This window comes from Pongo pygmaeus, chromosome 21 (assembly GCF_028885625.2).
Source record: "Pongo pygmaeus isolate AG05252 chromosome 21, NHGRI_mPonPyg2-v2.0_pri, whole genome shotgun sequence".
In the NCBI taxonomy this organism is placed as follows: domain Eukaryota; kingdom Metazoa; phylum Chordata; class Mammalia; order Primates; family Hominidae; genus Pongo; species Pongo pygmaeus.
The window spans coordinates 18,857,917-18,875,390 of record NC_072394.2 but is presented as its reverse complement, the minus strand read 5'-3'; the positions used below and the strand labels follow the sequence as shown (position 1 = coordinate 18,875,390).

General features: G+C 47.1%; 2 protein-coding genes across 2 annotated transcripts; both read left to right on the top strand.

The window, feature by feature from the left end:
• The first annotated feature begins 700 nt into the window (after positions 1–700).
• LOC134738923 (uncharacterized) lies at positions 701–8,808 on the top strand. Its single transcript, XM_063659461.1, has 6 exons — positions 701–745; positions 3,761–3,815; positions 5,818–6,290; positions 6,688–6,783; positions 7,260–7,835; positions 8,658–8,808. Exons 3-6 carry the CDS (start codon positions 6,255–6,257, stop codon positions 8,703–8,705), a joined length of 756 nt encoding a protein of 251 aa, XP_063515531.1. The 5' UTR covers positions 701–745; positions 3,761–3,815; positions 5,818–6,254; the 3' UTR covers positions 8,706–8,808.
• A 272-nt stretch (positions 8,809–9,080) lies between these two features.
• Positions 9,081–12,480, top strand: LOC129021966 (cystatin-SN-like). The gene is made up of 3 exons (XM_054468058.2): positions 9,081–9,380; positions 10,913–11,026; positions 12,139–12,480. The coding sequence occupies exons 1-3, from the start codon at positions 9,156–9,158 to the stop codon at positions 12,220–12,222; spliced, it is 423 nt and encodes a 140-aa protein (XP_054324033.1). The 5' UTR covers positions 9,081–9,155; the 3' UTR covers positions 12,223–12,480.
• Positions 12,481–17,474: the final 4,994 nt, after the last annotated feature.

Sequence of the window (17,474 nt, the reverse complement as noted above, 5' to 3'; positions counted from 1 at the left end):
CCATGTCATGGCACAGAGAAGAGGGGTTTTCCTAGATTCAAGGGGGTATGCCAGGATTGATGGACAGCTGTCTCCCTTTCTGGAACAAAACTGTACATGCATGCCCCCTCTGCCATGTGGCTAGCAACAACTCTCTCCAAAAATTGTAGCATAAACCCCCATTGCCTTTGTTTATGGTCATGGGTATTGCTTGGGCCTTAACAGATGTGACAAGGACAGAAACCTTAACCCTGCATATGTGAGAGTTGGGTCCTCCTGCTCCCCTCCTCACCATCATGAAGAAAACCTGATCCAAGCAGACACTGCCCCCTCAGCTTGGGCCCCAGAATGAAGACACAAGGCAAGCCAGACCATATCTGCTAAGCCCCAGCCCATCTGCAGGCTCCAGAGCATGAAAGGAACAGTTCCTTGCTTTTAGAGCCTAAGATGTTAAGGGTTTTTCCTGTGGAACAGAAACTGACTCATACATGATTTATTCCATTTTCCGCTGTACTCCTTCTCCCCTGTTTTCCCAAATGAACTCTTTACTGCCCCCATGACAACCTACATCACATAAGTAACGAAGCTGCTGGCTGTAAAGAAACAGAAGCTTTAAAAGTTTCCTTTTGGCAAATCCTAAGAGCCGCCCATATATCAGGGATCCAGGACAGCACTTAACTCTTCCCAGATACAAATAAGCCATCCAGGAGGTCTGTGGGGCACAGAATGCTGGTCCTCCACACTGCCCGGGTTCCGGCTCTTTACTGTAAGTCAAGACAGCACCTCGGTGAGGAAAGGGGAGGATCCCAGTTCACCCTGTCAAACAGCACCCTAACACTCAAGTGATATGCTGAAGAGAGGCAAAGGAGAATGCAAACGACCACTGAATGGTCCTTCCTTTAGAGCAAAACAGAATAATCACAGAGGCTGGAATCCACTTTTAGCTTTTATAATCTGAGGCACACGACAAACAACACAAGTACACAGGTAGGACTGGGGACTCCCAGGTTGGCTACCCTATTTTGGTTTGATTATTTCTCAGATATTTAGAACTTTCTCTTTCTTTTTTTAGACTTTAAGTTCTAGGGTACATGTGCACAATGTGCAGCAGTTTTCTTACATAAGTTTACATGTGCCTTATTGGTTTGCTGCACCCATTAACTCATCATTTACACTAGGTTTTCTCCTAATGCTATCCCTCCACCATACCACCACCCCATGACAGGCCCCAGTGTGTGATGATCCCCGCCCAGTGACCAAGTGTTCTCATTGTTCAATTGTCTCTCTGTTGGTCTGTTATCGGTGTATGGGAATTCTTTTGATTTTTACACATGGATTTTGTATCCTGAGACCTTGCTGAACTTGCTTTTCAGCTTAAGGAGATTTTGGGCTGAGATAATGGGGTTTTCTAAATATATAATCATGCCGTCTGCAAACAGGGTCAATTTGACTTCCTCTTTTCCTCATTGAATACCCTTTATTGCCTTCTCCTGCCTGATTGCCCTGGCCAGAACTTCCAACACTATGTTGAATAGGAGTGGTGAGAGAGGGCATCCCCGTCTTGTGCCAGTTTTCAAAGGGAATGCTTCCAGTTTTTGCCCATTCAGTATGATATTGGCTGTGGGTTTGTCATAAATAGTTCTTATTATTTTGAGACACGTTCCATCAATACCTAGTTTATGGAGACTTTTTAGCATGCAGCACTGTCGAATTTTGTTGAAGGCCTTTTCTGCATCTATTGAGATAATCATGTGGTTTTTGTCTTTTGTTCTGATTATGTGTTGGATTACACTCATTGATTTGTGTATGCTGAACCAGCCTTGCATCCCAGGGATGAAGCCAACTTGATCTTGGTGGATAAGCTTTTTGATGTGCTGCTGGATTCGGCTTACAGTATTTTATTGAGGAGTTTTGCGTTGATGTTCATCAGGGATACTGGTCTAAACTTCTCCTTTTTTTGTTGTGTGTCTGCCAGGCTTTGGTATCAGGATGATGCTGGCCTCATAAAATGAGTTAGGGAGGATTCCCTCTTTTTCTGTTGTTTGGAATAGTTTCAGAAGGAATGGTACCAGCTCCTCTTTGTACCACTGGTAGAATTCGGCTGTGAATCTGTCTGGTCCTGGACTTTTTTTGGTTAGTAGGCTCAATTTCAGAGCCTGTTATTGGTCTATTCAGCAATTCGACTTCTTCCTGGTTTTGTCTTGGGAGGGTGTATGTATCCAGGAACGTAACCATTTCTTCTAGATTTTCTGGTTTATTTGCGTAAAGCTGTTTATAGTATTCTCTGATGGTAGTTTGTATTTCCATGGGATCACTGGTGATATCCCCTTTATCATTTCTTATTGGGTCTATTGATTCTTCTCTCTTTTCTTCTTTATTAGTCTTGCTAGTGGTCTATCAATTTTGTTGATCTTAAAAAAAAAAAACAGCTCCTGGATTCATTGATTTTTTGAAGGGTTCTTTTGTGTCTCTGTCTCCTTCAGTTCTGCTCTGATCGTAGTTACTTGTTGCCTTCTGCTAGCTTTTGAACTTGTTTGCTCTTGCTTTTCTAGTTCTTTTAACTGTGATGTTAGGGTGTCAATTTTAGGTCTTTCCTGCTTTCTCTTGTGAGCATTTAGTGCTATAAATTTCTCTCTACACACTGCTTTAAATGTGTCCCAGAGATTCTGGTACGTTGTGTCTGTTCTCATTGGCTTCAAGGAACGTCTTTATTTTTGTCTTCATTTTATTATTCACCCAGTAATCATTTAGGAGCAGGTTGTTCAGTTTCCATGTAGTTGCGTGTGGGGAAAAGAAAGAGACTTCAGACTGTTACTGTGTCTATGTAGAAAGAAGTAGACATAAGAGACTCCATTTTTTTCTGTACTAAGAAAAATTCTTCTGACTTGAGATGCTGTTAATCTGTAACCCTACCCCCAACACTGTGCTGGCAGAAACATGTGCTGTGTTGACTCAAGGTTTAATGGATTTAGGGCTATGCAGGATATGCTTTGCTAAACAAATGCTTGAAAGCAGCATGCTTGTTAAAAGTCATCACCTCTCCCTAATCTCAAGTACCCAGGGACACAAATCACTGCAGGAGGCCGCAGGGACCTCTTCCTAGAAAAGCAAGGTATTGTAAAAGGTTTCTCTCCATGTGAAAGTCTGAAATATGGCCTCCTGGGAAGGGAAAGACCTGACCATCCCCTAGCCCCACACCTGTAAAGGGTCTTTGCTCAGGAGGATTAGTAAAAGAGGAAGACCTCTTTGCAGTTGAGATAAGAGGAAGGCATCTGTCCCCTGCTCCTCCCTAGGCAATGGAATGTCTCGGTGTAAAACCCAATTGTATGTTCCATCTACTGAGATAGGAGAAAACCACCTTCAGGCTGGAGGTGAGACATGTTGGTGGCAATACTGCTCTTTAATGCACCAGAAATGTTTATGTATGTGCACATCAAAGCACAGCACATTTTCTAACCTTGTTTATGACACAGAGACATTTGTTCACATGTTTTCCTTCTGACCCTCTCCCCACTATTACCCTATTGTCCTGCCACAGCCCCCTCTCTGAGATGGCAGAGATAATGATCAATAAATACTGAAGGAACTCAGAGACCTGTGCCAGCGCAGGTCCTCCCTATGCTAAGTACCGGTCCTCTGGGCCCACATTTCTTACTCTATACTTTGTCTCTGTGTCTCTTTGTTTTCTCAGTCTCTTACCCCACCCAATGAGAAATGCCCACAGGTGTGGAGGGGCTGGCCACGCTTTCATCTGGTGAACATCGTGGGTGCTTTCCTCTAGGGTGAAGGTATGCTCGAGTGTGGTCACTGAGGACAAGTCGATGAGAGATTCCTGAGTACGTCTACAGTCAGTCTTGAAGTAAGCTTGTATGGTCGGAAGAAGCCAGGGTAACAATGGGGCAAACTAAAAGTAAATATGCCTCTTATCTCAGCTCTATTAAAATTCTTGTAAAAAGAGGGGGAGTTAGAATCTCTACAAAAAATCTAATCACGCTTTTTCGAACAATAGAACAATTCTGCCCATAGTTTCTAGAACAGGGATCTTTAGATCTAAAAGACTGGAGAAAAATGGGCACAAAATTAAAACAAGTAAGTAGGGAGGGTAAAATAATCTCACTTACAGTATGGAATGATTGGGTCATTATTAAAGTACCTTTGGAACCATTTCAAACAGAAATACTAAGCAGAAACATCAAAGGTAGGAAGTTCTAGATAAACTGACCTAAAAATATTGTTGCTAAAGGCAGGACAAAGCCTTAGACATTAAAGTTAAGGAATGAAGAACTTGGTCAGATGTTGAGGGTGATCAGATACCAAGGGTGTGGGAGTCTTTCTAAACTGACTTAGCAGGATTCTTTCCTAAAACTGGGCAATGCAGCACTCACAAGAACAGGAGGTCCAGGGCTGGGGACTAGGGTGGAGGATTAGGGCAGAGGAAGGCTCAGAGGAGCCTAACAAGGATTTGGTCAAGGTGAGTCTTGTCACTGGATCCAGCTCCTCTGTGACAGGAGGAGAGGGCAGGCAGGGCCACAGGAGGGAGCAGGGCTGTCCTGATGGCCTCTGGCACCAGTTCCAGCACTCAGTGATTGAGTTGAACAGGATTCCAACCAGGAAGAGGAACCACTCTCCAGAGTCACTGCACTTTGCTAAAGGAATTGATATTTAAGATTACACAAACAGTGACAGGGAAGTCCCAGCAGTGACCCAAACAGGATAAGAAAGTCTGACCACCCAGAGATGTCAAGGAGATGACTCACCTCCTCAGAGTCATCTGTTTTCCTCATTACCAAGCCTTTGCAAACTGAAGCCCAGGGAATCAGATGGATCTCTGGCTGCAGCAGCCAGCAGCCTGAGTTCCGGAGGCCGCCCCTACTCCCCTCCATTCATACGTGGTTCTTCAGTCAGTGAATCTGCACTGACAAATGCTCTTTTTGAAAAATAAATGTTAACTTGCACTCCAAAACCATGAATACCGTTCACATTGTGGTCCCTGATAGAAAGGATTCTCTTTCTCCCCATGGAGTGCAAAACAATCAGACCTCAGACACTGGGCTCTGCCATCTCTCGCCTTTCCTAGTTGGGGCTACCAGCAGGATTCCCCATGAGTATCACAGTTTCCTAATGATATGGAAGAGCCAAATGTGTTATCAACATGGGCCCATAGTTTAGAAGCATCCACATGTTCTAGCAGGGCCAAATGTGTTACCAACATTGGCCCATAGTTTAGAAGCATCCACGTGTCCACCATGTTTGAGGAAAGGGAGAAAACAAGGAGGGATAGAGTGTGAAAGTGATGAGTTTGACCCCAGAGAATTCCAGGCGCTCCATAAAGGAGGCTCATGGGCTTCCCATTTGAGAAGCCACCAAATCCTGTGGCTGCTCAGTCCCAGCTCCTACCATAGACCAAAGTGTTAGTTGCTCAAAACCCAGTTGTGCAGAATCTCAACTCTTGGCCAGCTTGTCCTCACCACTTGCACTTTTACGTGATGTTTTCTGTGCTTGGTCATTTATTATGGTATTGTTTAGTGTTCACTTATTATTGGTCATTTATTGCAGAGAACTTCTGCCACTCACATAATTTCTCATCCTACTAATTCAGATAATCGGATCAGTAGTCACCCATGCAGCCTAGGGGAACACAGCTTTCTCTTTTGTCACCTGGCAGAAGGAAAACATTCCCCCTCCTGGGCAGCTGGACTCCTCCAGGTTACATGGGTGCTGGAAGGCCCAAGCTTGTTCCTCAGTCCATGGTTGCTATCTGGCCCCTTCCTAGTGTGTCCTTAAAACTGTGGACTATAGAAATCAGGGAACAAAGTGATCTGTCCTTTTTTTTTTTAGATGGGGATTTCACTGTGTTGCACAGGCTGAAATTGAACTTCTGGACTGAAGGAATCTTCCTGACTCACTCTCCAAATTAGCTAGGATTACATGTGCACCACCACATCTGGCTACTCCATCATTTTTAACCATGTTGATACATCACTGCAGACGTCTGCTCATCTCTGCTGGTCTGAACTCCTAGATACTATGCTTTAGAAAGTAGCCTCTTTCTCCAGATGCGTGACAGACACAACATTTGCCTAAGGTCATTAAACATCTGGAGGAGCTGCCCAGCTACCTCAACCTGCCACTTCCTATCACTACATTCTGGACATCACACTTGTACCTCCTCCTAAGAGCAACCTACACTGGTATCTTTCCTACTGGGATTAGAGAGCTTGCTGCATCAGAACAGCTGACCCTCCCTGCAGTGCATGCCAGTGTCCTGACAGAAGATGACCACTGGTCGTGTCATCACATACAGGGCACAGGTCAGCACTCTGGCATCCCTTCCTCACACTCCACCCACCAGCACATTCTCGCTATTTGGGTTACCTGCATCTCGTTTCTGATGATTCAAAACAAAACAAAACAAAACAAAACAAAACAAAACAAACAAACAAAAAAAAGAAACAAGAGGATTGCTTGACCTTCAGCTTACCCTCTGCACAGCATGTCTTCCTGAGTCTGGACTCCCACCTATCCCAGGAAGGTGGAAGCCACAGAGAAGAACTAACTCCTACCTTTTGAAATGAACATTCTGCTCACAAACACCTGGTAAGGGACTTCCCTCTCTTTCCCTTCTCTGGGAATCTCCCACCATTTCCTGTCTAACTAGGAGGCATATATGTAGCTCTGTTTGAAGACCTTTCCTCCATCACCCAGCAGGAAACACCATTGGGACACCTGCTGTATCTGCTGAGCTACACGGCTATTCTAGGGGTGCCAGATTCACAGTGGGGTGAGATGGTCACCAGGCCTCAGGTAACAAGGTCCCCTGTCCTAATACTGAACATGAGCACCCATGAATAATATGGTTCCCGCTGCCAGGTTCCTGCTGATCCAGCCCTAGCCATGTCCAAGCCCAGGATGACTCTTGGCCAGGTTGTCCTCATCACTTGCACTTTTATGTGATGCTTTCTGCACTTGATCATTTGTTTATTATAGTATTGTTCAGTGTTGTAAACTAGTCTGGGCTGACACTGGCCTACCCTCACCTCCACCACTCCCAGGAGAGTCCTCTGGGTATCCTGCTAAGGCCCAGGGTTTCCTGGTGCTTCTGGCCAAGCCTGCCACCTCACCATAAGGGCATTTGCCACAGGGTCACCATCAGGCATGGAGGGTGGGGTTGAGAGAACAAAGGGAGCAGCTGTCTGTTCAGAGCCTCTTTTCACCCTCCCCACTACTGGAATCACATTCCAGCCCGGGCTCTCAGCATCCCGAGCTGGGGGCTTTGTCAGCCCACAGGGCACCCAACGGACCACAACCTCTCAGTCTGTGGAGAAGGAGAACTCACAATCCTGGCAATTAAGCAACTCGGGGGCCACTGGAAAGCCACACTGAGCAAAGGACGAAGACACACCAGGGCTCGATCTGCAGGACTCCATTCCTGGGAAGCTCAAGGACAGGCAACAAAGGAATCTGTGGGCTGCCAGGGTGGGGTGGGCACGAGGGTGGCTGGAGAGGCAGGAGGATACCGTCTGGGGCAAGGCAGATGTCACAGGTCTGGACAAAATGGTAACACAAGTGTATGCATTTATGAAATCCCTCAGATTGGGCACATACTATTAGGCATTTTATTGTATGTAAATTCGACCTCATTTAAGGCAATTTTTAAAGTATCAGGTGAGTCTTCCAAGCAGTGCACGGAGCAAAGGAGCCCGAAGCATGACTGCCTAGGAGAGAAGCAAGAGAGGCCTGTGTGTTCCCACATTCCTACCGCAGCTGCTGCTCCCTCTCCTGACATTCCCACTGCCTCCCAGGAATCTCTGTGCACCTTCCACCGGGCCCCACACACAGTTTCCGTGAGACTCCAGGTCATTCCCTTCCCTGCTCACATCCCCTCCAGGAACTTCCTGTTCCTGGAGAAGGCATGCCCAACCCCAATTCAGGGCCTTTGCACTGGCTGTTCCCCTCTGCCTGGGGCTTCTCAACCTCTCCAGTCTCATAGAGAACTCCCTGACCAGGATCCAGTGGTCTCTCTCTAGTCCCTGTTCTATTTCACTTCCAACAGAGTGAGTATAACTCCCTGATCCTAATTGTTGATCATAACCTACCATCCCCTACACACACTGTGTAGGAATTTACTGTGCATTTCCGTAGCCGCCTGCCACATGTGTGCAACAGGACACTTGAAATGGGGCCAGTCCAAAATGACTTCTGGTCCAAGTTTAAAAAATACACAGGGAACTTCAGAGAATTACAAACCAAAAAAAACAAACAAACAAACGCATAAACGATCTCGTTAATAATTGTTCCCATTAGCTGAAATAATATTGTGGCTATATTAGGTTAAATAAATATTTTAAACATTACCTTCACCCATTTATTCGCATCTTTTAAAATGCATCTACTAGAAATTTTCAATTGCTCATGGGTTGGTGTCACATCTCTGTTGGGCAGCAGCTCTCCAATGTCACCTTCATGGCTCATCATCCAGGTTCCATCTTCAAGCCCTAGACCTCCTGGCACAGGGAGTAGCTGGTGATAGGTTTGCTTATTGAACAATGAATTATGAAAAGAGAAGCCAGTGACCTTTTCCAAAAAGGTTAATTCCCTTAAATTTGGCAAAGAAATTCTCCATAGTAGGGTGTGGACAGGTTCTTCTGGCACCTTCTGAAATAACCTCTCTGCTCCAGATATTCAGAAACTGTGATCAAGTGCTCCTGGATGCCCCTGATATCTGAAGACCCCGGGAGGTCAAACCCTGTATTTTTCCCTTTTCTGAGCAAACAGGAAGTCACATTGCTTTCACAGTCAAAGGACCAGTGTCACCTCTGTGGAGACCCGGTGACTCAAGCTTGGGAGCACGGGGGAAGAGAGGCATGGCTCGGGGAGGCTGCAGTGAGGACAGGAGTGGGGAGGAGGGGGAGATGGAGGAGGAGGCCTGGGAGGGGCAGGGGGAACTGAGGCAGGGAGGGAGCTTGTAGTGGCTGGGGAGTGAAAAAAGAGATGTTGTAAGAGGGGAAGGGCAGAAACAGGAGGAGGAGTCAGGGAGTGGCGAGCATGGAGGGGGGCGGGGCTGGGCTGCCTAAGCAGGATAAATGCACAGCTGCCTGCAGGTGTGGGCTACCTGTCTCAGGCCCTCACCCTCCTCTCCTGCAGCTCCAGCTCTGTGCTCTGCCTCTGAGGAGACCATGGCCCGGCCCCTGTGTACCTTGCTGCTCCTGCTGGTTACCCTGGCTGTGGCCCTGTCCTGGAGCCCTGAGGAGGACAGGATAATCCCGGGTGGCATCTATAAAGCAGACCTCAATGATGAGTGGGTACAGCGTGCCCTTGACTTCGCCATCAGCGAGTATAACAAGGCCACTGAAGATGACTACTACAGACGCCCGCTGCGGGTACTGAGAGCCAGGCAACAGGTGGGTGCTGCCTCCACCCGAGGGGTCCTGAGTCCCAGCCGATTTGTTGCCCAACCCTCAAGAGCATTCCCAGCAAATCAACACGGACACATTCATGATCTAGTGCTCAGATTCATTCAGATTTCCCTGATTCTCTGCTGATGGCCTTCATGCCTAAGCATGCTCCCGGGCCATATACTGCAGCCACGGTCTGTCCTCTCAGCTTCCTTTAACCTGCAGCAGCCCCTGTGTCTGTACCATGATCATGGCATTTCCCAGGGTCCAGCAGGTGTGGATGGAGACTGTGCTGACTCTGGGTGGGCTTGATGCTGCTCAGGATGAGATCCAGGCCATGAGGCTCATCCTCCTCCCTGAGACCTCTCCGCAGGGGCCACATAGGAACCTGGCTCCCTGTTCTGCAGAGCCCTGCTTCCCCAAGTCACACCCCTGGGCACAGACCCTTAGGGCTAGCGGCCTTCACACTCAGGCAGGCTGACCAACCCCTACATCCCAGGGTGGCTGAGTCCCTGATGGGGTGGAGAACGCCTGACCCTGCCTCTACCAGCTGATGGAGAGTTAGACCTCCACCAGATGAGGACAGTGGTCACCCTGCAGAGTGGAGGAGGGGTCAGGTTGGGAGGGAGCTTCAGCAGGGCTACCGGGCCCAGATTGACCTGCATCCCATGGCAGAGCAGCAAATAGTGACACAGCCTTTAGAGCTCCTCCACCTTCTCCTGGAAAATCAAAGGAATCCCCACCAGCCCTGTTTCCCCTGCAGCTGTCAGCTGGGGCCCTCTCCCTGCACAGGAGGTACACTCCCTGGTGCCATGGTCCCCGCTGGCCTGCATCTCCCTCTTAAACATGACAGTAACTTGGAGTGAAGCACAGGACATTGCAGACCGTCAGGCCTGGAAGCCTATTTTAGACAGGGTAAACTGATACTTGAGGGACCTCAGCAGTTCCTCCTGGTTCCCATGAATCCCTCATCCTAGGTTTCTCCACAGCTCTGCCACGTTGTGTCTGGGAGAGGCCTTGTGCAGGGAAAGGGTTCAATTCAGGTCTGTAATTGTAAAACACATAGGTGAGCTGCTGACTTTAGAAATGTAGCTTGATTCTCACGCTTGAAATGGTAGCATCTGGGCGGCCCCATTGACCCAAAATATCTGTGTGTGTGAATCATCTCATTTCCTACTCTAAATGAAGTAATAAATCTAGGTTAAATGGAAGGAATGAGATTTTTGGAAGGTAGCTGAAATTTTGTCATCAGACAGCCTTCCTAGAAAAGATTCAGTGTTCCCTCACCCCTGAGACACAGGTAGCAGAATTCAACAAATCCTTTTACCCAACACAGAGAAAACAATGTTTAAGAGCAGGCATGAGGCCCAGAACCCTGCCAGCTGACAGGAAAAGGGGGCTTGTGTGCCTTGTGGTGACATGTGGGCAGCTCATGAAGCACCAAAGCAAGTCCAGTGACTCAGGCACAGTGAAGTGCCTGTGAGTGCATGAAACTGATGGGGGCGCTGTCCGTGTGTCGTGTTTTCTCATGTGTGTAGATCGTGGGCGGGGTGAATTACTTCTTCGACGTAGAGGTGGGCCGAACCATATGTACCAAGTCCCAGCCCAACTTGGACACTTGTGCCTTCCATGAACAGCCAGAACTGCAGAAGGTACGTTCCTGATATGGGTCCCAGGCCAGTCATGCACTGCAGAGTGGTGCATATGTGTCACCCTCTGCCTTACAGATGTTTGGAGGGTGTGTGTGTGCAGGTGGGTATGTGAGGAGCCATGTATGCACGGATGAATACATGTTCATGTACTTGTGGGGGGGGTGTGCATTTAGGTGTGCATGTGGAAAGGGAAACGTGTACACACATGTGCCAGTGTGTGCGGGGAGGTGTATGGGAGCATGTGTGCCTGTGCATGCATGTGTGGGGGTGTATCGGGCTTTCTACATAGATCCATGGGGATGAGGGGTCCAAGTGAGTTTACGTAGTTGTCCATGTATGTGTAGATGGGGTGGTGAGGGAGGGAGATGATGTGTTTGATTTGCTAGGAAGGCTTTATCTTGGGAATGGTTACTAGACGGTCAACTCTGCCTGCTTTGGGGTGTTGCCTGTTGGATGAGAAGAAGCAGCTGCAGGGCTGTGTGCTGGGCAGGGAGAAGGGGCTCTGTCTAATCCCAGGCTCAGGCACCTGAACGCAGCCACAGCCACAGTGATCAGATTAGTGGGACCTAGAGCCCTGTTAGCTGGGAAACCCTGGACTTGCCCAGATCACCCAACACCAGCCTCTCCAAGGACCTGCTGGTTCTTGTGAGGTGTCCACTCAGGGAAGAGCCACACTCCCCTTGTTACCATTGCCCCCTGCCCCAGTTCTTTGAGGGGGAGCTGCCCTGCCCTGTGTTCTTCCCTCTGTCACCTCTTAGTGCTTGCCTGGGTGCTGGAGGTGGAAGGAGCTGGGGGAAGTGAGCCACCTTCCCATGTCCTGCACCCTTGTAGCTCCCAAGGCCTTGCACAGGCTGCTCCTCACAGGGCTGTGCTGGTACAGGACCCTGCAGGCTGGGGTGGGGGCCCAATGCCACCTGGTGACTTGGAGCCTTGGGAGGGGTAAAGGAACGGTCACTATTCATTCTAGTTCAGTGCTCTGGGACTCAGCAGTGGTGGGTGAGGGCCCAGTGTCTCACCTCCATCCTACTCACCCGGGCTCTGACATCTCATGGCTGGGCATCTTCCCCTTTAATTTAACCCACACTGATTGCCCCTCTCTCTTCCCTTCACAGAAACAGTTGTGCTCTTTCAAGATCCATGAAGTTGCCTGGGAGGACAGAATATCCCTGGTGAATTCCAGGTGTCAAGAAGCCTAGGGGTCTATGCCAGACCAGTCACACCGACCACCTCCTACTCCTACCCCCCTGTAGTGCTCCCTCTCCTGGACTGGTGGCCCCCACGCTGAGGGAAGTCTCCCCATGTGGCTGCACAAGGAGACAGACAGAGAAGATGGCAGGAGGCCTTTGTTACTCAACAGGGGACTCTGCCCTCCCGCCTTACTTCTTGCTTCTCATAGCGCTGGTACATGGTACACACATCCCCACCTCCTGCAATAAAACAGTAGCATCACCTCCCTCTGAGCTCTTGGCTGTCTGGGGATGTGCACACCGGCAGGGTTTCTGCAGTTCCTTTATGAAGCCTCCTTGTTCTGCTGGAGTGGAGATCAGAGGAGTACCTGATAGCTGACGTGGCCACAGCAAGGCCATCAGGGGAGTTGCTGGCACTTTCAGAGACCTGAGCTTCAGAACAGGGAGAGAGCAGCCAGGGGCTGGGAACCCAGGCCTTCAGCTGCAGCAGCCCCTGGTGACGGGGTCAGGGAGAGGAGTGGGCCCAGGCTGCTGCCTGGGAAACTGGGCTGGTGCTTTGGTCTGAGCTCCTGATCTGACCAGGAGGCGGGGGATGGCTGTGTCCACAGCCAGGGGCCGGGCCTCGATGGAGCTCGCCAGGCCATAGATTCCATCTGTGCTTGCAGATTTGAGCAAACTCCAGGGACTGACCTTCTCTCATCAAACCCCCTAGACATGAAATACATAGTGATCGACATGTGGCTCTTTCCACAGGAGACTTTAGGCCCCTACATGGAAACAAAGTCCAGAAGTGTGTGTGTGTGTGTGTTTGTGTGTGTGTGTGTGTGTGTGTGTGTGTGTGTGTGTGTAACTGATTGGGAAAAATGCCACCGAGACCAAAGACAGGCAACATCAACAGAGAAAGCAGCACCTGCTGTCATCCATCCTTGGAGGGTGTGCCCCAGGCTGGGAGGTTATCTCCTACGCTAGGAAGCTGTGCCCTAGAAGAGTTTTACACATCCACATCCAGCCGCTCTTTCTCTGGACTTGGATTTAAAACGTGCACTCAGGTCAGGCTTCTTGGCAGGGATGGAGAAGCTAAAACACAAATGGAAGTGACATGCAGTGGACACTCATTTTTTTCAAAAAGGATGTTTTAATTAATAAATAACATCATCTTAGTGTCAAAACCATTCAGTAGAATATTGGGTAGTTGTGCTTCAAAGAAGAAGCTACAGTCCTAAGTCCTCGCCAACCCTTCACAGCCCTTCCCTTTGCCATGTCAGGGCAGAGGGTTGCAGCCCTCAGGGCAGGTGCCTCTGGGAAGGGCTCTCAACTATCTCCCATGCCTAGAGCTGCATTGACCAAGGGTGGCTGCCATGAACACCGAGGGGGAAATGACAAAGGGGAAACTGCCCAAACAGCCCTGAGGCCAGCACCCCATGTGCCACACTTAGAAAGCTAGGAGGAGAATGGTATGGTGGGGAGAGTGGGGAGCATCTCCTTCATTTCCTCTCTACCACCACGGGATTTAACCAAGGTTTTAGGTTTAGGAAAATGAAGCAGCGTCCAGGAGGCCATGAGCTGAGGAGATTTGAGTTTGGGCCTCACCTGGTGTCAGGGGGTCGGGTGTCGCACACACTGTTTCAGGCTTCTGTTGGAAGAGAGGGGCTGAGAGCAGAACAGCAGGTGCCCGGAAATGGTGGTCAGGGGCAACGTCCTGCATGCATGGAGATCCTTATGGTTCTCTGCCTGGGGAAGGGCCTGTCTTGACATAAGCCACCACCATGCAAGGACACAAGGAACAGGTGATTTTGTGTAAAGCAGTAACTTTTCTGACATCTCTCTTCCTGGGGAAGTGGAGGGGGAAATCTGATTCTGTAGAGGGCTTCCTCCACTATCTGGGTACCTGCCCCGAAAATCATGTAGGTTCTTTTCTATTTTCCTAAGCATTGGCTAGCTTGAGAAATAAAGGGACAGAGTACAAAAGAGAGAAATTTTAAAGCTGGGCGTCCGGGGGAGACATGACACATTGGTAGGATCCGTGATGCCCAATAAGAAGCAAAACCCAGCAAGTTTTTATTAGGGAGTTTCAAAAAGGGAGGGAGTGTGTGAATAGGTGTGGGTGACCGACATCAAGTACTTAACAGGGTAATAGAATATCACAAAGCAAGTGGAGGCAGGGTGAGATCACAGGACCACAGCTCAGGTGAAAAATTAAAATTGCTAATGAATTTTGGCCACCATTGTAACTGATAATATCTTATCAGGAGACAGAGTTTTGAGATCAACCAGTCTGACCAAAATTTATTAGGCGGGAATTTCCTCTTCCTAATAAGCCTCGGAGTGCTATGGGAGACTGGAGTTTATTTCACCCCTGCAGTCTCAACCATAAGAGACAGGTACGCCTTGGGGGGGCCAGTTCAGAGACCTACCCCTAGGTGGGCATTCTCTTTCTCCGGGATATCCCATGCTGAGAGAAAGAATTCAGTGATATTTCTCCCATTTGCTTTTGAAAGAAGAGAAATATGTCTCTGTTCTGCCCGGCTCACCGGAGTCAGAGTTTAAGGTTGTCTCTCTTCTTCCCTGAACAATTGCTATTATCCTGCTCTTTTTTCAGGGTGCCCACATTTCATATTGCTCAGACACACATGCTTTACAATTTGTGTGGTTGATGCAATTATTACAGGGTTCTGAGATGATATACATCCTCCTCAACTGACAGAATTAAGAGATTAAATTAAAGACAGGCATAGGAAAGCTCAAGGGTATTGATTGGGGAAGTGATAAGCGTCCATGAAGTCTTTCCAATTTATGTTTGGAGATTGCAGTAAACATAGGCATAAGAAATTATAAAAGTATTAATTTGGGGAACAAATAAATGTCCATAAAATCTTCACAATCCACATTCTTCTGCTATGGCTTCAGCCAGTCCCTCTGTTTGGGGTCCCTGACTTCCTGCAACACTTCACCATCTCCAAGTGTGTCTGTTTCCTAGGAGGGGAGCAGGGGACAGGGAAGCCTGAAGATGAGCATGTGGGTCTTCATCTTCCTGACCAAGCTGAAGGTCTGGGCTCTTCTGGAAGCTACCGGATTTTGGGAGTAAAAAAGCCTCCTGGGTGTCATGTTTTGGAAATATTGCACCCATTCTAAGAGTTCCTTTAGCAAAAATAATGTCACACATTCTTGCTAAAAGAGTGAAACCACAGAGGTTAGAAACTCCACCTTCAGCATAGACAAATCACTCTGGAAGGAGAGGTAAGTCCATTGGAGGCCTAGGAAGCAGAAACCAGTACAGTCATTCTTTGGGCAGGAGGATTCTCAGCACTATGATCAGAGGCAACCCAGGTTCCATGAGGTCTGAGGCTCACATAATTCAGAGGATTACCTGCATGAAAAATAGCATAATATAACCAAATAGAAAATAAGCACAGAAGTGAGTGTTTATTTAAGAAGAGGAAATAAGTCACAACAAATTACTCATTTTAAAGTCCTAATAAATACTACAATCATCCAAAATTCCAGAAAAATGATGTACATCCTAGTGTGATCAGTCATCAAAACTGATTTTGCAAGTCAACAGACTTAAAATTATTGGCTTGTAGCAAAAAGGGAATAAATTCACAAAGCAAACCTGGGATGATTCATAAAACAAAGCAAAGAGGTTATTATAAGACAATGGGGAGGGATTTTTGAGGCTGTAGTGATGGACTCAGAGCATAGCAGGCCTCAATGTTAGCAGCCAGTGTCAACTCTGGTCTGCAAAGTGGACCTAGGTCCTGTGTCCTTAGAATCCATAAATTCCAGCCATATGTGGAACGTTCCATCCAGAAACCCCTCCTCTGTAGCTCTGTGCTTCTGTTTAAAGGTGGATATAGATCATCCAGGCAGTGGGATGTTCTTCTTACTCATAAGCAAAGTTTCTAACAGCCCCTGGCACTAGAGAACAATGTCTTCCACTGAGTCAGAAAGGAGTCGTCAGCCAAGGAAGAGGCTGCTTGACTTTTCAAACCTGCAGCTTGAGAGAAACATTGTTTCCTGTTCATCATGTCACTAGCTTTGTCCTCGTCAGTCCATCCATCCACCTTGGAGAAGAAAGGGCAGATTTACCCTTCATTAATTTGTGTTCTCTTTACTTGCTAACATAACATTTTTATTAATTAGCTACTTGACACAACAGTGTAATAAGTTATTTCTATGTTTTCATACTCAACTATTGAGTCACTATTTGCTTCATCACATAACATTGATTTTATAATAGAACTTTCTATAAATATAGCAGAAAGGTAAACCAGTCTTTCCACTCAGTTTGATCACTTTAAAATTCTGATAAATACTACAATCATCCAAAATTATGAAACACTACAATCAGTCCTACTTGTGAAAATCATGGTTTATAACATTTTCTTTCTGCTTCAAAACTCACATTGGTAATATTATGCAAATTTGTCTGATTGTTGTCTAATATGGAAAAGCTTCCAGTTTTCTTTCATGTGAGCTCTAAGATTTTTGTATTTTCTAAATTTTCTTGACTTAAGATTGATGATCTTAAAGACTATTGACAATGCTCACTAAACACAGCATTTTAAAACTCTCACTGTTGCAGTGGGCTTCAAAATTGTGCAAATGTATAATTATATACTATATTGATTACCTTATGGAATGCGCAGAAAGAGTTTGTCCTGAAAGAAGTATTTCTTCAAGCCATCTTATTGTTGGTCAAAGTTTTACATCTGTGTTGTCTGGAGCTGTGAGATTTCATCAGGATAAGAGGAGGATGGAGGCCAAGTCTGATCCATCGGGTCTGTGCCACCTCAAAGGCATACATCCTTGCTGTGAGTAGTTCACTACACTTGTCTGCACCCTACAAATGTGAAAATCAAGAAATTCTATCTCACAAAATTCCCATAAAAAAATAAAACAACTTGGGTCTCACTTGGGTAAAATGAAAAACAAAATAACATAAAATAAAAACAAACTGCATGGTACACTAACTATTGTTCATACCATATTAGTGAGTACGTTTTCATGAGGATAACACTTTCATTTTTCACTAGGTGTCAAAAAGAACCCAATCTTTTGGGGCCTATTGTCAGCCTTCCTAAAGACAATAAATTCTGAACAAAATTTCCTATCCCATCAAACTAAGCTTCATAAACAAAGAAGAAAAAAAAATAATTTGCAGACAATCAGTCACTGAGAAAATGTGTTGCCACTAGACTAGCTTTACAAGAGATGCTTAAAGGAGTTCTGAACATGGAAATAAGAGAACAATACCTACT

Coding starts and splice junctions, on each gene's coding strand:
- LOC129021966 (XM_054468058.2), top strand. CDS start 9,156: ATGGCCCGGCCCCTGTGTACCTTGCTGCTCCTGCTGGTTACCCTGGCT. Junction 9,381..10,912: donor TACTGAGAGCCAGGCAACAG/GTGGGTGCTGCC, acceptor TCATGTGTGTAG/ATCGTGGGCGGGGTGAATTA. Junction 11,027..12,138: donor AACAGCCAGAACTGCAGAAG/GTACGTTCCTGA, acceptor TTCCCTTCACAG/AAACAGTTGTGCTCTTTCAA.
- LOC134738923 (XM_063659461.1), top strand. CDS start 6,255: ATGACCACTGGTCGTGTCATCACATACAGGGCACAG. Junction 6,291..6,687: donor TCATCACATACAGGGCACAG/GTCAGCACTCTG, acceptor ATCACCCAGCAG/GAAACACCATTGGGACACCT. Junction 7,836..8,657: donor CAGTTTCCGTGAGACTCCAG/GTCATTCCCTTC, acceptor TCTCTGCTCCAG/ATATTCAGAAACTGTGATCA.